At 39.7% G+C, this 22,878-nt stretch overlaps 1 protein-coding gene across 1 annotated transcript; it reads right to left on the reverse strand.

Annotated features, from left to right (window-relative positions):
• Nucleotides 1-17,641: 17,641 nt before the first annotated feature.
• LOC148840258 (trace amine-associated receptor 13c-like) lies at nucleotides 17,642-22,474 on the reverse strand. The gene is made up of 2 exons (XM_088937032.1): nucleotides 21,493-22,474; nucleotides 17,642-17,946 (listed from the first exon to the last, which is right to left on the reverse strand). Exons 1-2 carry the CDS (start codon nucleotides 22,472-22,474, stop codon nucleotides 17,642-17,644), a joined length of 1,287 nt encoding a protein of 428 aa, XP_088793158.1.
• Nucleotides 22,475-22,878: the final 404 nt, after the last annotated feature.

Genomic DNA, 22,878 nt, shown 5'->3' on the forward strand with positions numbered 1-22,878 from the left:
TGTTGCGTTATGCCAGAGACCCGGGTTCGCGCCCAGGCAGTGAGGGACGAACTGGCAGGGCACGAGCGACCAGTGCAGAAACCCACAGAACTGTTACTTGAGCAGTGTAAAAAACGTATATAGTCTAATGAGTCATCCTTCATCTTGTTTTCAACGAGCAGACTAACATATGCCAAAAAGAAGCCTTCAGGCTCCAGTGCCTGTTTCCCACAGAAAAGGGTTCTGGCCGCTCTGTTAAGGTGTGGTGACATAGGTCCACTCAACCCCTCAGAGGGCAAGGCATATGCTAATAAATACAAAGTGATTCTAATTGATCATGTTCATCCTAAAGTGAAGCAAATCTATCCTGATAGGAGTGGAATTTTCTAGGATAACATTAACCCCCATCCACAAGGCACGTGTGGTCACGGAATGGTTTGATGAGCATGAAAACAATGCAAACCATCTGCCATGGCCATGCCAGTCACCAGATCTCAACCCAATTGAACACTTAGAGGGGATTCTGGAGAGGAGCCCAAGATGGCATTTTCCACCACCTTCAACAAAACACCAAATGATGTGCCAAGGCACACTGAGGTTGTTCTGGCTGTTTGTAGTGGCCCAACACCCTATTAAGACACTTTATGTTGGTGTTTCCTTTATTTTGGCAGTTACTGTACCTTTAATTCATTCAAAAATCTCATCCAACCATTTCTTGCAAGAGGCCAGAGTATTGGATTCAGCAAAATGACAGGATTGATTGCTCCATATTCCCATAACTCCTCCAGCCCCTTAAGCTTTTCAGATTCTCAGTTTTAAATGCACTTCTACTTTGATTACATTGTGTTTTCTGTGAACAAGTGAGTTTCATTCTTTTCATTGAACTCAGCTTATTTGTGAACCATTTTTTACTGTGCATCAGTTGTTTACAACCTAGCTGTCTGCTTGCATTAAATAAACAAATAGTGTAATAACTGAAATTCAACTTTCTAGATATTATAATTATGATACGGATGCACCCATTCAAAGTGTGCGGCACAGACATGTACCGGAGGTAATTGGCTACGGCCTCGCGCGTCACAATGCAAAATACCGCGGTACGTGATTGGTTGACCGACAGGGGCACTCGTGGTGCATTGGTCGGTCGTAGAAAGATTTAAATGTCTTTACTGTGCCCGTTTAAGTATTTAATATTTATATGGAATTTTAGCACTGAAGGGAAATCTTAGTAGCTGAGCATAAAAAGAATAGGAGCATACTGTAACGCGTGTGAAGGCCATAAACGATATTAATTTTGGAACATAAACATACAATATATAGCTGGTCTCGGTACTTTAAAGAAAACATATACACCAGTATTCCATTTCTCCCTAAATATTTTAAGCATCGAAGTCTTTAACTAACGTGATACCGGAGTCAACAAGCATACTTTTAGAATTTGATTAAAAGGGAATATAATATGGAATCGCATATCTAAAGAAATTAATAACGATATAATTATACTCATGTACCACAACACAAGAATTGTTACATAATGTTTTGTAGGGCTTTTTCAACAGTCCTCATGCGACCTCACCGGTGGTGCTGTGGGTTAGGTTCCTGACTCCCACGTCACACGCTGTGTGTTTGAATCCTGCTGGAGCCATGACTTTTTTTTTTAACAAACATTTCTTTGAAAAAATAAAACGTTTCCCTGGCTCAGAGATTAAATAAAACTTCACTTGCACCAAACAAATTTATATTTCTAAATATCACAACATGATCGAATTTAAGTCATTTTAATAACAATGAATAGTCACCTAGGTGTTACAATATAAACATTTATATTGATTTAAATCGCGTTTAAATCGCCTTTATTTAAAACCCATAAATAAAGCTGATACTGTTTAGACTTTTAATTATTTAAAACTGTATTACAGCAGCACAATGCACAATGCAACGTAAATCGCTATCTTTGTCTTCTGCGTAATAATGTTCACCTCTCTGTCCAGCAAATTAACAACAGTAATAATAATGAACTTTATTGTATATGGCGTCTTTAAAGCTGGCTCCTCAAAGCGCTTTACAGGATAAAAACAATAACAACAATACTATTAGGCTGGGCAAACAATTTTTTTTTTTAAAGAAATACAAAATGAGATATAATGATGTGTTCCGGCTTAGACATTAACGAAGAGCATAACACGTGGGCGGCCAGCGGGAGTGCTGGTTTCACACCGGTTTCACAGGTATTTTCAAAGTAGAAGGGGGTGAGATTCCCAGCGAAACAAACCTCCCCCCCTCCAAAACCAAGGAAGTTCAGTACTTACTAGTTAAGAAAGCTAGGGTCCTCAATGAAATCGCTTTAACATGCTAATGCGTTGGTGTAACAGTCCGGGCGTGGCAAGCTTCTAATGTCAACCTGATTACGGCGAAAGGAACCCTTCTTTCATTGGAAGACAATGAACATATTCTAGCCCTAAATGAATTAATAGCAAACATGGTTTACATAAAAGACATTTTTCCAAGAAAGTTTAGCCTTTGTCACTACTAATACCACTAAATAAAGACATAAATAAAGAAATCTTAAGATTTTTAAAAATACATGACTTTGCTAAAATTTATTTAAAAATAAAAACCATTACAAACGCCAGTGGAGAGAGAGAACAGGGGAGGGATGTTGGTTTTCCATAAGGGGCGGGGCTATGGAAATGAGGTCTATTTGGGAATGTGGAGTTACGTGTTCTGGCTGTTTGTGAATTATCGTTGTTGAGTATGGAGTGTTGAGGTATTGATTTTGTGTAATGCTTTATGTTGAAAATTGAGGTGGATTTTGTTGATGATAAAGAGGATAAACTGGGATTATCAGCAAATTGTAAATATGACGTTTACATTGGCATTACTAATTTTTCACTTGAGTGTATGGAGGATTGTCAGCTGTCACTGAGAGCAGTTAATTAAATGTATTTTTTGATTCACAATCAGACAAATGCAACATAAATTGTTATCTTTGTCTTCTAAGTATATTAATAAACTTTCAGCATAGCTTTCTCCCCGTTTAGATGTATTTTTCTTGGGATTTTGGGATCAAACATGGAAAGATTAGATTAGTAATCGTTTTTATTTTTTAAATACATTTTAGAAAAGTGTAATCCGGGCACAGAAGGATTCAAAGAAGCCAGACAGGCAGGGGGAAGAGTGAGTTCTAAATAAAGAGGTATCCAGGTAACAGTGAAGGTAAAAGCCACAGACGTGGCCTACTTAGCCCACCAGGGTTACCCTACTCTCCCGGAGGAGGCCCACCGGGAGATAGCGCTCCAGGCGTTCCTCTGGGCCCTGGCGCCGACTGAGGTGCAGTGCCACGTGATGGTGGCCGCGCCGGTCCTCTTGGAGCAGGCCCTGGCTTTGGCTGAGCAGGCTGATGCCGTATTGGAGGAGACCGGTGGGCACGAACGGAGGGGCGAACGCGGAATCAGATGGGGAGGAGGAGACGCCCAGCGCGGCAATGCTGGGGGAGTGACGATGGCTGGTCATCTGCCACCGCTGTGGGGAGAGGGGACACATCGTATGGGAGTACCGGGAACTGGAGCCCCGGGGACTCCGGAGGCCGTTGGGAAACAGGAGCGGGGTGGCCTAAAGAGGGGAAGGCTGCCCTTGAGTGACTCTACCCCCACTCCGGAAAGCCAGAAGGAGCGCTTCACCCCACCTGCTGCCGTGGGAAGGGTTGGCCACAACCGGGGCTTATTTCTTCCCTGCCTCATCGAGGGCAGACCCTGCCAGGCCCTCGTCGACATCGGTTCGACCATCACCCTGCTGCGGCCTGGTATCCTGCCGGGCACCAAGGCAGCCAGACCCCCAGGGCGCTCACCGTGCACTTTGGGGCTGTGAGGGTGAAACACCCCTTCTACAGTACCTTGCCCCAGTCCGTGAGGACTGTATCCTGGGGTTGGACTGGTTGCAGCAGGTGGATGGTTGCCTTGACTTGGGCCGGCGAGAGTTGGTGGGGCAGGGGGAACGAATCAGTTTCACGGTGGGCGGGGCGGGAGGTGTCCAGGGTGTGTGGGATGACCGGAGCGGGAAGCGGAGGTGGCAGCGGGGTGCGTCGCCTGGGCCTGCCGGAGCCGCAGGTGTCGGGGCGAGTGTGCCAGAGCTGACTCCCAGTACGGTGAGATAAGCTTGCCCCTACCCGGTCTGTCAGGCACTCTGTGCACGGGGTGCTGCGCCGGGGGTGGCAGGTGCCCTCCAGCGGCGAGGTCACTGCTTGGCAGCCTCCTTGGCAGCCGCTTGGAGAACTGCCCCACAGAGCGACCGCAACACCACAAACTGCCACCTGACCTCGCCGCTGGAGGGTACTTGCCACCCCCGGCGCAGCACCCCGTCCCTCACGCCCAGGTCAAAGCAACCACCCACCTGCTGCAACCAGTCCAATCCCAGGATACAGTCCACACGGACTGGGGCAAGGTAGAAGGGGTGTTTCACCCTCGCAGCCCCAAACTGCACGGTGAGCGCCCTGGGGGTCCGGCTGCCTCGGTGCCCGGCAGGACACCAGGCCGCAGCAGGGTGATGGTCAAACCGGTGTCAACAAGGGCCTGGCAGGGTCTGCCCTCGGTGAGGCAGGGAAGGAATAAGCCAACTCTTCCCACAGCAGGCAGGGTGAAGTGCTCCTTGCTTAGAATAGCAATATTATGGACAATCAATTGACAATAAACATAGAAAAGCACATATTAATTTAGGAAATTTTGTTTCAAAAGTCCTCATATCAACGATGCCTATACTGTGTTCCTCTAAAGTATGCTAATCTATTGTAGTGCATTCGCCACCCTCTTAGGCTGCGCAAACGATCTTTTAGATTTTTATACTGAAATAGATGCTGTACAGTATGCGTTACAATATAAACATTTACTGTCAACCTTTAAATCAACAATTGATTTAAAGACGATCTGTCAAAGCGCAATGAAGTCTATTACTCGATTCTTATGGACTCCCAGTCCCGCCAGGGATTAAAAAATAACATGGAATCGCGTATCTAAAGAAATAACAGTATACAGTAACTATGTTCTTACACAAACAATAGCATGTTACATTATTAATTTGGGGGTCTCCTCTTGCCAGAAAGCGCTAAATTGCATTTTGCCTCAACACTCCATACTCAGCAGCGATAATTCACAAACAGCCAGAACAGGTAACTCCACATTCCCAAATAGACCTCATTTCCATAGCCCTCCCCTCCCTCCCCTGTTCTCTCTCTCCACTGGCGTTTGTAATCGTTTTTATTTTTAAATAAATTTTAGCAAAGTCATGTATTTTAAAAATCTTAAGATTTCAATATTTATGTCTTTATTTAGTGGTTTCATTAGTGACAAAGGCTAAACTTTCTTGGAAAAATGTCTTTTATGTAAACCATGTTTGCTATTAATTCATTTAGGGCTAGAATATGTTCATTGTCTTCCAATGAAAGAAGGGTTCCTTTCGCCGTAGTCGGGTTGACATTAGAAGCTTGCCACGCCCGGACTGTTACACCAACACATTAGCATGTTAAAGCGATTTCATTGAGGAGCCTAGCTTTCTTAACTAGTAAGTACTGTACTTCCTTGGTTTTGGAGGGGGGGAGGTGTCTTTCGCTGGAAATCTCACCCCCTTCTACTTTGAAAATACCTGTGAAACCGGTTTAATTCGTCACAGCCAGCACTCCTGCTGGCCGCCCACGTGTTATGCTCTTCGTTAATGTCTAAGCCGGAACACATCATTATATCTCATTTTGTATTTCTTTAAAAAAAAAAATCGTTTGCCCAGCCTAATAGTATTGTTGTTATTGTTTTTATCCTGTAAAGCGCTTTGAGGAGCCAGCTTTAAAGGCGCCATATACAATAAAGTTCATTATTATTACTGTTGTTAATTTGCTGGACAGAGAGGTGAACATTATTACGCAGAAGACAAAGATAGCGATTTACGTTGCATTGTGCATTGTGCTGCTTTAATACAGTTTTAAATAATTAAAAGTCTAAACAGTATCAGCTTTATTTATGGGTTTTAAATAAAGGCGATTTAAACGCGATTTAAATCAATATAAATGTTTATATTGTAACGCCTAGGTGACTATTCATTGTTATTAAAATGACTTAAATTCGATCATGTTGTGATATTTAGAAATATAAATTTGTTTGGTGCAAGTGAAGTTTTATTTAATCTCTGAGCCAGGGAAACGTTTTATTTTTTCAAAGAAATGTTTGTTAAAAAAAAAAGTCATGGCTCCAGCGGGATTCAAACACACAGCGTGTCACGTGGGAGTCAGGAACCTAACCCACAGCACCACCGGTGAGGTCGCATGAGGACTGTTGAAAAAGCCCTACAAAACATTATGTAACAATTCTTGTGTTGTGGTACATGAGTATAATTATATCGTTATTAATTTCTTTAGATACGCGATTCCATATTATATTCCCTTTTAATCAAATTCTAAAAGTATGCTTGTTGACTCCGGAATTACGTTAGTTAAAGACTTCGATGCTTAAAAAGTTTAGGGAGAAATGGAATACTGGTGTGCATTTTTTCTTTAAAGTACCGAGACCAGCCATATACTGTATGTTTAAGTTCCAAAATTAATATCGTTTATGGCCTTCACACGCGTTACAGTATGCTCCTATTCTTTTTATGCTCAGGTACTAAGATTTCCCTTCAGTGGTAAAATTCCATATAAATATTCAATACTTAAACGGGCACAGTAAAGACATTAAATATACATATACATACTGTATACAGTACAGTTTGCATACAGTAATATGTTTATGTTCCTAAATCAATCTCTTTTATGAGCATGTGAAAGGCATGGTGAAGCGGAGATTCTCAAAAATTACTGTACTTTGCATGATTGGAAACAAATGCGTGACTGCGAAATGCTGTGAACTGTGGTGTTACTTTTACAAAGACGGTCAATGAAAAAAAGAATGTGGACCAGGGCAATACTTTGAGTTTACAGCTTGTCCAACGTCATTCATTATTAATACTATTGGTAATATCTTCGTTAAAGACTTTGATGGCGACAGCTCAAACATGAGAGGTTGAGTTTTATTAGCTCCACCTTGCGGAAATTCCTGATACTATTATTTTACTTGCGGTACCACGTGGTATCATGAGGTACTATACGAGAATTTACGGTAACTCGCGGTAGACTGCGTAAAGCGCACCGCAAAATAATGCGGCACTGCCCGCTTGTTTTGAATGGCTGCATCTGTACATATTCATCTGTAATCTCAACTGGAAAATAAGCAAAACAAAAAAAAACCCAGAAAACGGTCTATTTAAATTATCTGAAGTGAATTTGAAGTTGCATATTTGGAATTTTAATATCATGGACTTTTGAAAACATGGATAAAACAAAGCATAAATCTCAACAGTTTAATCACTACATGTTGAGTTACAAAATGAGTAAACAAATAGCAATTGCAGTTCTTTAAATACTTTGGACAGTTTACATTTGTCTTCATCTTATGAATTTATTTGTTCTTTAATGGGACTACTATTTCTACAGTACATGCCTATTTGCCACAAAACAAAATATTTATAGTATATAGATGTTATTGCAGAACATGGCAGAGACTTACAGTAAGAACAAGATCTTCAATGCCATAGTTTACAGTGACAAAAATACAGGAGGGAACAGTGTAGAGGTCACAGGTTCCTCACTGGATATTTGCCATCAAGATACCCTGGGATTTGTATCTTCTGTCTTGGTAAGGTTCTGTCTGTCATGCAGGGCAGATGTGGCAACCAGTGTATGAACTGAACATTAGTAGTAGCAAAGTAATAAACTATAGATATAAATGTGGAAACATTGAGTCTGAAAAATATTTATACTGTAGGTGTTTATGTTGAAATGTACATGTTCTAGATTTTTTCAGAAAGCAATTATAAAGGCTAAAAGCATATTAGGATACATAGTTAAACTCATACAAATCAGATCAAGGGATGATAAACTTCAAAGAAAATACTTATTTCTCATTTTGATTACTGTGTACAAGTCTGTTTTGTGATTACTGTTTAAAATTAATTGCTACTCTGGAATCAGCCCAAAGAAGGGCAACCATATGCATTCCTGACCTTAAAGGATATTATATATATATATCTCAAAACTAAGGAGAAGTACATTAACTGGAGACACTTTTTTACAGTAAGAGTTTTGAGAATCCAAAACGCGTAGCGGCAGGACGGGGGTTAGCCCGAGCTCAGCTGTTCAGGAAATGCCGTATAGAAACAAATGCCCTCAGGCCACGGATGTGGGGTGACCTGGTGCTAGGCAGGTCTCAGGAGATCCGAATCTCAATGCTGAGTGAGGAGGAAATTGTAACCCAGAAATATATAGCCCCAGACAGAGACACACTGGAAGGACAATCAAAGCACAGGAAACTAGGGACAGGACAGAGTAGGAGTGCCCTCTAACTGTAGAGGGCGTGACAGTACCCCCCCCTTCATGGGCGGCTCCTGACGCCCAACAAATAAATGAGCTGATCAAAACTGGGGGGAGGAAAAACCTAATTTAACTGAAAGGAAACCTCCGGGAGTCCACGGTTGAGAGCTGCCCCCTCCTCCAGAGTAGAAACCTTTATTGGGTAGAGGAAGGGGGGGCCAGGTAGATCTCTGGAGCGATAAACAAAAAACAAGCACAAAAGCACACACAACAGAAATAAGCCTGGGAGACCAGGGTAACAAACCACACAAAACAGATAGGAACCAAGAGTTTCACGACACAGGGGTCAGGGGAACAAGAGAGAAGGGGAAACCAGGAAGTGAAAAACCAAAACACCAAGAAAAAACAAAGTAACAACACAAAAATCCGGGAATAAAAAATAGAAAAACGCCGCAAACTGGGCAAAAAACACGTTCAACATTCTATCACTGATATCGGAGTAGACAACCCAAGGAAAGCCAGGCCCTAGACCCGCTCACAGGCACAGATGTCAGGAGTGATATCCAGCAATGAGAATAGAAGAACGGAAAAAAAGCTCACCATTCTGTCACTGATACCTGAGTAGACAACCAAAGGAAAACCAAGCACTAGACCCTCTCCCAGGCACGGATGTCAGGAGTAATATCAAGCAATGAGCATAGGAGAGCAGGAAAAAAGCTCTACATCCTATCACTGATATCGGAGTAGACAACCCGAGGAGAGCTGCTCACAAGGTCCGCTCACAGGCACGGATGTCCGGAGTGATATGCAGCAATGAGGATAGGAGAGCCAGCTCAACCTTCAATCACGGATGCCAGGAGTGACAACCTGAGGAAAGCCAGGTATTCGTAGGCAGGGTCTCAAGACGTCCGATCCCTCCATGCTGATCGAGGAGGAAAGCGTGACCTGGAAATATATAGCCCCAGACAGAGACACACCGGAAGGACAAGCAAAGCACAGGAAACTAGGGACAAGACAGAGTAGGAGCGTCCTCTAGCTGTAGAGGGCGTGAAGCCATCTTAACAGCACAAAGTTTAAACTTATCAAGGACATTTGGCCAACGGATCTTTTTAATATAAAACTGTATTACTGACATTATAGTTCTCAAGAGTTCCAATGGCATGTTTGATGTTTAGTTTATGATAGAAAATGTATATTTACTTGTGGCTGAGAATATAAATGTAATTTAATTATGAGACCGATAGTATCTACAAATTAGATTGTAACACATTATAGTCGAAATGTATTTTAAGTGTGAGATTATTAATTCCAATCTTTGTAATCCCTGGGCAAGCCATTTGTGTCACAGCAGATCATTTCACAGATACTGTATGTTCTATTATATTTGCTATTTGTTATGCATAGTAGCTTCACAGAAGTCTAGTAGTATAAAAGTGTCCAAAAATACTTACACAGTGAAGCCTCTTTTCTAATTCTGTGGTCCCGTTTCCTGGCATTCTTGCTCTCTCACTGTAGTGTATACAAGCTTCAGTGTTATTTTTAGTTCTCTGTGTTTTTCCTATATGTTTGTTAAGTTAATCGGTTTCCCCAGCCAAAATCCATAATCCACCGAAACGTATCCCATATGTGTTCCACATCTTCCGTCTTTCTAATTCTAGATCCGATTCTTTATTTCTAAAGTTTTGTTTCTACATCACTTGTTGTTCTTCCATACACCACGCTTCCACCTTGTCGGCTTCCACCCCGATGACTCCTTCCTGGGATTACTTATCTGGTCTCTGACATGGTTCACCTGTTTCCTATTAGGAGATCGGGGATAGGGCATTTCCTGTCTCGGGTCACCTGACATCCCCTAGCTGCCATCTTACCCAGGTCTATGTTAATGTCGAAGATCTTAAGGATTTATCTGAAAAATACCTATTGTCAATGACCCAACATCGGATGATCTTAAAGCATGTTTTGGTTATATCAACAGATTGTGTATTGTATATTTAGAATCCGTGTGTGAGACTGTAAATAGTTATGTTTGATTGGTTACTAAAAGTCAAGTACTCTTGCAATTTCAAGTCGCAATTTCTGAATGTTAGAGTAAATTAAAACCCCCATCTCCTACCTCTGTATTGTGTAAGGTGTTAACACTTATAACAGAGAACCTTCCAGGATAATACTAAGCCATGTTATGCATGTGTATAAAAGAACTTTTCACTAATGCTGGGCTCAGATGAACAGTATGAAGTGTGCTATGCCCATTGAGTGTGAGTCATGTAGACACCACATACTGTATCATACTGAGTCACAGAGAAGTCAAAATATATGGGTTAGGATAAATGATTCATTACGATTCCTACAGAAAACAAAAGAAGACATTGATTAGTTTCACTGCCTATATAAAATACAACACATTTATAAAGTTATAATAATAATAAACTTTATTTTATATAGCGCCTTTAAAGGTGGCTTCTCAAAGCGCTTTACAGGATGACAACAACAATAAATAAGAAGAATACACAAGATAAAACACAATTACAATATATAGAGGAGACCGTGGATGGTGGTACTAGGAAAAGCAGAGGGGTGAAGAATGGAACCAGTTAAAGGCTTTTCTGAAGAAGAGGGTTTTGAGTCTGGATTTGAAGAAGTTTAGAGAAGCTGACTTTCTGATATCCTTGGGGAGAGAGTTCCAGAGCTTGGGGGCATAACAGGAGAAGGCCCTGTCACCCATACAATGTAGACGGGCTTGGGGGACAGTAAGGAGAGCAGAATTAGAAGAGCGAAGGTTGTGAGGTGGGGAGTAGGGCGATAATAGTTCAGACAGGTACTGAGGTGCCAAGCCATGCAGAGCCTTATAGGTGAGCATGAGGATTTTAAAGTCTACATGGAATTTGACCAATAGCCAGTGCAAGGACTCCAGGACAGGAGTGATGTGATCACTTGCACTAGACCTGGTCAGGATTCTGGCTGCTGAATTTTGGACATACTGCAGTTTGTTCAGAGTAGATTTAGATACCCCAGCGAGTAGAGCATTACAGTAGTCAATTCGAGAGAATACAAATGTGTTGATCGGCTTTTCAGCGACAGTTAAAGATAGCTTAGGGCGTAATCTAGCGATATTCCTAAAGTGAATAATAATATCGAATATAACCCCAAGGTTTTTCAATTTTGATTGAAGCTCAAGTACAGAACCATCTACAGATAAGGTTACAGGACTGGCTTTACGAAGTTGATGGGGGGTACCAATGAGCATGACTTCAGTCTTGTCGCAGTTAAGATGAAGGAAGTTTTGAGTCATCCAAATTTTTATGTCAGAGATGCAATTAGATAGAATAGAAACAGCCACATTAGTATCAGGTTTGGTATGGATGTATATTTGAGTATCGTCAGCGTAAAAATGAAAGCTGAGGCCATGTGATCTTAAAAGCTGACCCAGTGGGAACATGTAAATGCTGAAGAGCAAGGGGCCCAGTATTGAGCCCTGAGGAACACCAGACTTAACAAGACCAATTTCAGACCTGTACCCATTAAGAGAGACAAAGTGACAGCAATCAGTGAGGTAAGATTTGAACCATTTGAGAGCAGTGTCAGAAACTCCAAACACAGTCTCAAGACGAGAAAGTAAGATGTTATGGTCAACAGTGTCAAAAGCAGCACTGAGATCAAGAAGGATGAGTATAGAAAGAGAACCAGAATCAGAAGCTATTAGATGATCGTTAGTGACTTTGACCAGGGCAGTTTCTGTGCTGTGAAGTTGACGGAAGTCAGATTGGAGGGGTTCGAAAAGGTTGTTTGTCATGAGGTGGTTATGTAACTGAAGTGTGACAGCACGTTCTAGAATTTTACCAAGAAAGGGTAAGTTGGAGATGGGGCGAAAATTGTTAAGATTGTCGAGAGCCATGTTAGGCTTTTTTGGCATGGTTGTAATGGCAGCAGTTTTGAGGACCGCTGGTACAATGCCAGTGCTCATGGATTCATGTATAATATTGAGGACAATGGGACAGAGAGAAGAGAAACAGGACTGAAATAAAGTGGTGGGAATGGGATCTAAAATAGATGTGGTGGGTTTCATGTGTGTAACTAGTTTATTGAGGGATGCTGAGTCAAGAAGAGAGAAGCTGGAGAGAAGGGAACCAGAGAAGTTGGATGAGGAGGGAGGGGGTGTGGAAAGGATATGTGTAGAGGAAAGAATGTGATGCTGGATGTTGTCAATCTTAGAACTAAAGAAATCTAAGAATGTGTTGCAAAGTTGTGATGAGGCAGGTAATGTGGTGGGGCAGTTTGGTTTGAGCAGTCTGTTGATGGTGGAGAAAAGATGTCTGGGGTTGTTTTGGTGATTTTCAATGATGTGAGAGAAGTAGGTGGATCTAGCAGACTCTATAGTAACCTTATATTCAGATAAGTAATCTCTCCAAGCCTGATAATGTACATTTAGGCCAGAAAGACGCCACCTATGCTCAAGTTTGCGAGAGGCTGCCTTCATGGATCGCAAATGGTCATTGTACCAGGGGGCAGGGCGAGAGAAGGAGATTTCAAGGGTCAAAGTTTTTAAAGGAGCAAAGGTGTCAAGGGTAGATAAAAGAGCACTATCAAGTAACTGTATTTTGTCCTCTAGAGGGTTAGAGGAAGAGAAACAAGATAAGGAGGACAGAGCAGAATTTGCAAATTTGCAAAGAATTTGCAAACCTTGGCTGATCAATTGATTGCCAGTTGCGGAAATTTACAGAACATTGTTATTTTTTCTCCCTATTAATATCAAAATTTCTCTATTGCTCTATTTCCTGCGGTAACTGAGAAGGGCAAACCTTCCCCCGCCCATTCTTACCACTTTCTACAGAAGCACCATTGAGAGCACCTTGACCAGCTGCATCACTGTTTGGTTTGGGAATTGCAACGCTTCAGACCGCAAGACCCTGCAACGAATTGTGGAAACAGCTGAAAAGATCATTGGAGCCTCCCTCCCTTGCATTTCTGTCATTATCACTAACGCTGCATACGCAGGGCCTCCAGTATTGTAGATGACACCTCCCACCCTTCCCATAAACTCTTTGCCCTCCTACCATCTGGGAAAAGATATCACAGTGTACTGGCTAGCTCCACCAGACACTGTAATAGCTTCTTCCCGCAGGCTGTCAGGCTCCTCAATACCCTGGAATCTACTTGCACCCACTCCAATTCCAGAAACAGGGCTTAAATCCCCCCAGTGTATTGTGTATATTGTATTATGTATTTACCTTGTAATTTGCACTAACTGCTCTTTGCACTATGTGTATCCTGTCTACAATGTTTATGTCAGTGTCCTGTCTGTTCTGCCTGTATTTGCACCGTGGACGAGGAGGAATGATATTTGGTTTCACTGTATACTTCTATATGACTGGAATGACAAATAAATGTGAACTTGAACTTGAAAGTATTTAATAAATATACAGTCCCTTTTCATCCTTTTATTCATTACAAAATAACAATAACAAACAGGGAGCAAAAGCTGACAAAAAGTCCAATGTTTTATAGTTGAACAGATGCTACTGGTTGGAATTGTTCATGACAAATATCCTAATTTTTCCCATACAAAGTAAAACTCTGAAACAAGAAATGAATTCCAGTGACATGATGGATATTCCATAGTGTGAATTTATTCATAAAAATATCCAAGGTTTTTTATTATCTAACACTAAAAGCAGACAACATACCAGCAAAAAACAGGTATACTTAAATACTCAATTTACTTAACAGTATTTAAAAAAAAAACTATTTGCAAAAATGAATAAGCATTCAGCCCATTTTTAGAAGAGCAGTTTTACAAAACAATGTCACAATATCTGTATTCTGGTGAAAGCAGAGTTCATTTTTAAGGATTCTATCATATATTCTAAAACAGTTTTTTAGCCATGTTATTAGTTTTGCCAGTTAAAACTATTTTTACATTAGATGCAGTATAATTAACATTTCAAAAGTTTTGGAATATTGCTGTTTAACATTAATCAGTTATATGTTTTTTTTAATCTAATAAGAGAATATTTGCTAAACATTAGAGTTTTTGCCTGTCTAGCAAAGAATAGCACAATATGCCTCACAAATACTGTAAAAACACATTTTAACATAATTTACTCATCTGTTTCTATTTTTAGAGGAATATTGGAAGTGATACAGATGCTATCGAAATGCTATCTTTATAAAACAATAAACTTACTTATATACAACATTAATATTAAAGTTGTTAAAGTGAAAAAATATAACTTAATTAGCTGTTCTTTAATATTTTGTGCTATGAATATATATTAATCAGAGAAGATGACCTATCACATATCTTTAATGTAATAATAAGTTTTAACGATTTTTTAAACCAAGGGAAAAACAGAGCATAAATAATCGGATTAATGCCAGAGTTAAAAACCGTTATCCATGAAATAACCTGCATTACACTGGAAGGTGTCAAAATAGAATTGCTTGCCTGAAGTATACTGCTTAAATAGGTTGGTAAGTAGCACAGCGTGAAAAAAGTGATTACAATGCCTAACGTTTTTGCAGCTTTTCTTTCAGATTTTTTAGGTATGTTTTTTTTGCTTTCTTCAGTAGTGCATGTGTTGATCAATGAGCGTATTACTTGTGCATGTCTTCTAGCAACTACAAATATTTTTCCATAAAGACCTACCATTACTGAACATGGAAGGAAAAATATAACTGCAGCATCTATAGCCCACCAGGTTACACTCAGTGTGTAATTGCAGTCCTCTGTGCATGATGCAGAAATTTTTACACCACTGATATATCCATTGCAGGAGACTAGTATGAAAATATACAGTATTGAAAGTATCCACACTATGAAAATGAAAAAGAACGTGACAGGAACTGTAATTTTAACTGAATAAAGTAATGGATCACATATGGCAAAATAACGATCAATAGCAATGAAAATCAAATGAGTAACAGACAATGTTATTAACAAATAACTGACTGATACATAAGCAAAGCAGATGATATCCCCAAAATACCAGCAAGATTCAATTATTTTGATTAAGGTTAAAGGCATTGTAAAAACACCAACACTAAGATCTGTAAAAGCAAGTGAAAGCACGAGGAGGTTAGTTGGTGTGTGAAGCTTCTTGAAATGTGAAATGGAAATTATCACTGCTAAGTTCCCACAAACTGTAATTAGCACCACAGTCACCAACAAGAAGTATAGTGTTACATAGGTTGTTTTTTGTCGTACTTCTTTTGGACAAGATCCATTACCAGAAGGAAGACAGTACTGTAGTGTTTCATGTTCCTGGAGGTCCATTAATGTGAAATCCATTCAGTATCTTAAAAAACAGTCTGAGTCTTAAATTACTGAAAGCTGCTATTACTCATCTGCTCTCTGTGAAGATCTATCCTCTGTATTTATATCCATTATACAAAGAGCAGACACACCTGCCCAATGAGAATATTCCCTGACAACCTAAGCTCCTTACAGATAGCTTATGATTTCTAAAGATATTTTGACACAATCATTAGACTAGAGCCATGTTATTAGGATAATAGTACTGTACTGTTCAAAAGCTTTTTTATATGACTGAGTAATTATGAACAAATTGACTTTAAAATGCATAGCAGATATATCTTTATTTAATCAAAACAAGTTATACTTTCTTTCCTTTACTATGATAGTTAATATTATAGTTACCTTGACAGAAAAACACAGTGCTCTAGAGAATAACAGAAACCTGGAAATTGTGGTTTTGGTGTGTTCAGCTAAAATAGTCCCAACATGAGGTAAAGCAAACATCATTGAAGTTTCTGTAGAAGGTTTATCTAGTTAAGAAAGTAAGAAAACAATATTTCTAATATGAAAAAAGTAAGATGCACAATCTGAATGAGTACTTTATGTGCACCAAACACAGTGCAGAGATAAAAATGATGGGGACACTATACTGCAAAAATGGTACCATCCTTCAGATGAGACGTAAAACCAATGTCCTGACTATTCATGGTCATTTAAAAATCCTAGGGCATTTCCCATAAAGAGTGGGGGTCTTACCCTAGTGTCCTGAACAAAATCCCACAGACCTTTACCAATCGTGGACTCATAACAACCCCCATTTGTGAACTGACTGACATAGAGAACATTACTCTGTTCTCCTCCCTACTGATAGATGATGTGTTGTGAGCATACATGTGTATTCTTGAAACAGTTACACATTCTAATATTATAGGGTGGAAAGACAGAAGATTTTCTGAGAGCCCACAAATGGCCCTGATGCATTTGGTCTTGCAATTATTTTAAATGGTAAAAAGTTGCAACACATACACGTTTGACTATCACAAAAGCATTATGACAGAACATATGGATCCAGGTAGCCTAGGTTGGATAAGGTTTTAAAGCTGGACATCATCTCCTTCCACATGAAAACTTACTCCCCTTATTAAAAGCACCTGACAAAGAGTAAGAGCATACATAAAAAAAATCAAATATGACCCAAAGTGGATTCACAAATGTTAACAGTCTGGGCAAATCACCAGTGAAAAAATCAAAAGTTCAATTTTTATGGCCAATAAGAGAGTACTGTAGGGTGGGGGACTAACTCTGGTGTGCCACTAGGTGGCACTATGTATCGTGCTCTCTACAGGATCAAAACATCTATGAGAGTGCCAGTAACAACTCTGAAAAAAAGATACACTACCCAGTGAAAAAAAGAAGGGTCTGCATCCTTGAATATGATTGAGGACTACAAGCACTTCCCATCCAGTGAGATGATAATTTTGCCAATAAGGAGTTTTGGAATCCCACAATTGAAACAAAGGGGTGAACGACTCTCACACTGCCTCAGAGAATTCCTGAAGGAAGCATATCATACCATGTGATATGATGGTGTTACAACCAGCATTGCTTCCTAGGGAATGGAGTTGGATGTTCTTGGTATTATGGACCCAAGAGCTAGGGCTCACTGCACCTCAGACACAAGCCAGGCTGGTGCAATACCAGGCTGAGGTGATATTGTCTGCTCAAGTCTGTGGCCAGGGTTCAAAATCAAGAGCTGGACTCATCTGGGTTATTCTGGACTCCTGTGGCTGGGGTCCTGGAGAAAGGGCCACATGGGGTGATGAAACGCGTGCTGGGGTCACCCGTTATGCAGGCAGGCGGACGGAAACACAGGAGAGGGAAGTGCAGGGCAGGCTGGTACAGGGAAGGCTGGTGCAGGATGGGGGAGAGCCAACAAATTCCAGAGCTGTGCTTCCAAAGCTCAATCCAGAGCTGAGGGTTCCGGGACTGAAGTTATGCAGGATACTCCCAGACTGGGTAATCATCCATTAGGCGTATCTGTCTCCAGGCTGAACAGGGTGTGTGCTCATCGTGGGTGTCTTCTCTGGAGACCAGGCTGGTGTGCGCCGTGAGGGCAGAATAAGGTGATGTGCTGTAGACTGGGCCAAGGGAGTCGTCTGCTGAGGTACAAATCTGAAGCAGGATCCCAACCTCTTGTCCACGCTCAGCCTGCTGGTGGACTCTGGTGGAGGCCTGAGCATCACAGCCACAAGCAAACTTCCCAGGTCGAGCCCAAGGGAACTGGAAACAGGGAAGAGGGAGGGGCCCACTGGGACTCTGGAAGGTGGATCCGCTGTGAAGTGATGGAGAGTCAATGCCGGATCGCCAAGGAGAGACTGAGCAGGGTTAAAATAACTTCAGAGCTTCTGCTACCACTAAGCCAAGTGCTCTGCATCAGCTGTCTCCGTGGTAATCAGGACAGCATTGAGGCCTGACTGACACTTACTGCAACTGTGACCCACCCTACTATGGGATAGAGGAGGTTGCATTGTCCTGTTGAGCCCTGTTGAGCCGGGTAGGACAAGTGTAACAGATCTTGAAATCCATCTGCAGCTTCTTATACTTCTGCTTCTTTGTCATAAACATCTCTGGCTAACACCATATTTTCTTTCTACCTCTTAAATCGATGGGTGAGTTTAATGAGTTTAATGTTTTCAGACACAAATATAGTGGTGGTATGCTTGCTGCATGCCAACAAGATTATGCAAATACACAGATCTTAACTTAAGAGTGCTCACTTAACAGCACCAGGGATGCAGCTTAATCAAGTGTGAGTGACATCTCCCGCATGCTATAAACACACAGCTATTGCAATGAAATGTGCAGGAGCAAATACAAAGCTTTACAGTGTGGTCACAGTTTTACCAATTGGTCTGAGAGCAGTCATACATTATGCCACCCAAAGCTACTTTAAATTGCTTTGTTTTGCTTAATTTCATTGCAAGAAACATGAATGTCTTTAAACAATTGGAACAATTAAAAGACAGTCAGAAGTTAAAAGAAGTTTTTATTTCATGTACATGGGAGCGAAACACATAGAGATGCTTGGTGCATCTTTCTCAAAGTAATTAAACTAGAACAGTCCTTAAATATTTTTCTGTTATCTATCGTGCTTCCCTCTGCTAATCATATTGGCAGTGTTCCAAAATCACACACATCTTCCTAATTCCCTATTTGTTAAAGTTCATAGCACACACTCCTATATAACAGTATATAACAATGACATAGTAGCCCTTGTGTCCAGCATTCTTGCAATCCAGTTCAATCCAGTTCTAAATGTCCACCTTATAAAATCTTGCAGCTTCAGCAGGAAAAATTGGGTCTCTAAGTTTATAGAGACCCTCTCAACAAGCCTGTGGCTTAATAAATATCCAAAATATAAGTGTAATCTTAATTGTACTGCAGTTCCCAAAACTCAAGTGTTACTTTTCTTCTTAAGTTTTTTTTTATAATTAGTCCTCTGAAATGGATTACTTTGACAAAATACTGCACCTTACTGTGGTATGAGTTCCTGGACCTTCGTATAAAAAAAAATTAACTGTTCATCCAGGCAGAGATGTGGTAGGTCCTCAGACTCTTAGGTACTGTATGGGTGTGCTGTCACCCCAAGTTCAAACCATAAATCTTTGATTGTTCTGAGGTTTTGAGACTAAGATGGGTCAGTTGAGAATATCTTACAGTTAACAATTTCTATGTCGTTTTTAATATCTGCTTTTGATAACTTGTTCAGCCAGAATGTCCTGGTACGCGCTAGAGTTCATGATTCACCCTATCTTAACAATAGGTTGATCCTCATTTCTTTCTAGAGAATGTAGTTCAGTCACAATTCAGCATCTTGTTCAAACCCACCAGTCTCTTGGAACACATTATCCAAATACATATGTCTTTTTGTTATGATGCTTTTTGTTCCATCAGGGGTAAAAATAGTGCAAGACATTTTGTGTATGCCTTATGAAACTCAGTATTCACATTGATTTTCTTAAACATTCCATAATTTATCTTTTAATAAATCAGAATAAATCCCAAATCAGAAAACTGCACTGTCAATGGATTAATAGAAGAAATAATTCTAATAAGTATCAGGACGTCCTGTAGAATTAGTATTGCAAACATAAAAATAAAAGTAAACACAGAAATATAATTTAATCAAAGTACATTCTTCTAATGAATGTACTCATTCTAATTCTTCCTCACTAACTTTTACAGATGCACTACAGAAAGCACAGTGACAGGCTGCATCACAGTGTGGTATGGCAACTGCAGTGCTGCTGACTGCAAAGCCCTACAGCGGGTGGTGAAAACTGCCCAGTCCATCACTGGGGTTACCCTCCAATCTATCCAGGACATTTATGACAGACGGTGCTTGAGGAAAGCTCTAAGCATCATCAAAGACCCCACGCACCCCAGCTACAGACTTTATGATCTGCTACCATCTGGAAAACGGTACCGGAGCATTCGGGCCCGGACTACCAGACTCAGAGACAGTTTTTACCCCTGCACTATCAAACTGTTAAACTCCCAGCCAAGGTTGTTACCTTTTGTTGTTTTGCACATTGCCTGTTGTTTTTTGCACATCGTCTGCTGTTGTTTTTTTGCACACTGCCTGTTGTCTCTGTCTTTCTTTTGTTACACAATTGTATTGTTGTTGTTTTTTTTTCTTTGTACTACTTATGTCCGAGAGCTAGCTAAATAGCATTTCGTTATACCATATACCATGTATATGAGTATAATGACAATAAACTTGAACTAATACATATCCACTATTAATAATATGTGCAGAAAAGTCTTATGAGGCATTATCAAAATGTTTTATGCATAAAAAGAATATTACAGTGAAGTTTAGACATTCTTAAACATGAAACTCTTAAACATTTTTTCACCAGTAGTTTAATCAAAAAAAGATTTTGATTATAAATGTAAAATTAAAGTGAATCAAACTTGTAAGCATACTTTACAAGGAGATATTCCTCAGAATTTTCAGAAATATATAAAAAAAAACTGTATAATTATGTGTATTTTATTCAAATATTTTTAAAACATGATCAATATTACAAAAACACCATGCTGTTTTAAGAAACAGAGAACAGTGAATTTAATATTCATTTAGATATTAAATTTATGTAAAACAGCCCAAGATATTTAGTTAAAAGTTGCTTAAAGTAGTTCAGTATTATTTATTTTAAACATGTTTTTAATATAAATTAGGTTGTATATTATAAAACCTAATTTATAAATTAGGTTTGAGTTCTTTTTGTACGGAAAATAGGAGCAAGGAATATTCATATACAGTATATGGTGTTGTAACAGACAAATAAGTTCTGGATCCCAAGATGATGTTTAAACAGATTAGTTTTATCACATGCAAGGAACAATAAGACCGAAGTATTGTTCGAAATACAGGCTTCTGACGTAGTTTGTTAACATGGTACTGGGGAGAGGTCACGGTGTTCTGACAGTTCCCAGACTTTGACCATTCTTAATGGTCGGTTTAAGGTTTCCTTCGTTGGGGGTTTCTAGCTGGCATCTGGAATCCTTATCGGTTACCCCCCTTTCCTGCCATAACTTAAAGCCTGGAATGTCTTATGTCACAAGAAGTCCAGTCCTTGTGCAGAAAGGAATCAGGTAACCCCTTCTTCACATCTTATATCTTTCTTCAATGGGTAATATGTATATCATATGATATTCATATTACCCATATTCTTAATGTACTTAACTTAAGTGAAACTTTCAATCTAAATTGAATGTGCATTTCAGTTGTATTAAAACCAGCAAAAACTGAAAAAAAAAATATTTCAGAGACAGTCTGGAAACAACCTATTGAATGATGAACCTGAATTACATATCCGGAAAGTTAAAATGAGCTTAGTGGACTTCTGAAACCAGGGATAAAAAAAAGCATAAATTATGGGATTTATGCAAGAGTTACAATAAACCAGCCAAGTCAAAGAATTGGAAACTATAAGAGGAACAGAGAAGATTGTGTAGCCATCAATGACAATGAAAATATAGTAAGGTATCCAACAAAACAGGAAGACAGATACTACAATTCCTAAAGTTTTTGCGGCTTTCCACTCAGACTTTTGGGATGTTTTTCTGTTGGTTTCATTTGAAAATGTAATTTGATTTATTATAGAATTGATTGCATGTGCTTGCTTTTTAGCAGCTACAAAGATCTTTGCATACAATATTATCATAACAGAACAAGGCAAAATAAACGTAACAAGCAGATCAATTATTCCCCAGGTTGAATTGATTAACATGAAACAGTCTCCAAGACAGGTATTCAGGTTTTCATCATTACTATTTCCATTAAAATAAAAGAGTGACAAATTATAACACAGGGATGAAAGCCAGCTAAGTACTATGCAGAACAATGCTATATTAAGTGTTATTTTAGAAGAATAAAGAAATGGGTAAAATACAGCAAAATAGCGATCAATGGCTATAAATATTAAGCTACTGATTGAAACTGAAGTTAGAAAAAATCCAAATACATTACGAAAAGAGCAAAATAAATTACCAAAAACCCAACATGATTCTATTAATTTCACCATATCAAAAGGCATCACAAACACCCCTACTAGAAGATCAGCCACAGCCAAGGACAACACCAGCAGGTTAGTTGGTGTGTGTAGCTGCTTTAAGTGTGAGATGGAAATGATCACAATCAGGTTTCCACACAGTGTCAGAATTACCACAGCAAACATAGACACATAAAGAATGACAGAAACAGCTGTGGACCGAAGTTCTTTGGTACAAGATCCATTTTTAGATGGAAAACAATATTGCACTGTTTGAGGTTCAAGTTCAGTTAATTCCATCAAGGTAATTCCAATTAAAAAATGTGGTTACAAAACACTCTACAGTCAGTCTACATTGACTGCATTAAAATATTTTTACAAAATTCACAAAATGATTTTATACTCACACATGCTTATAAATAAGTTGTCTTGTGAAACCCATGTAAGTCATACAGTATGTCTTTGAATCACTAAAACAACCTGGTTTATTTCTCTGTATGTACACTATAACAATGCTGAAGCTCCTGTGTGATTTATATACGTTGTGCACCTGTTGGGCACACCTGCTCGTAGAAGGTGTTGATTAAGCCTTATCCATTTTAATGAGTTAATTGTATTGGGAGAACTGCATTGAGAACTTAACCCCCTAATCATCACCATAAATGTTCTTACAACACCAGCTGCATGAATGCAGCTCACAGCTT

The sequence above is a fragment of the Atractosteus spatula genome, chromosome 2 (assembly GCF_055471065.1).
Source record: "Atractosteus spatula isolate fAtrSpa1 chromosome 2, fAtrSpa1.hap1, whole genome shotgun sequence".
Lineage (NCBI taxonomy): Eukaryota > Metazoa > Chordata > Actinopteri > Semionotiformes > Lepisosteidae > Atractosteus > Atractosteus spatula.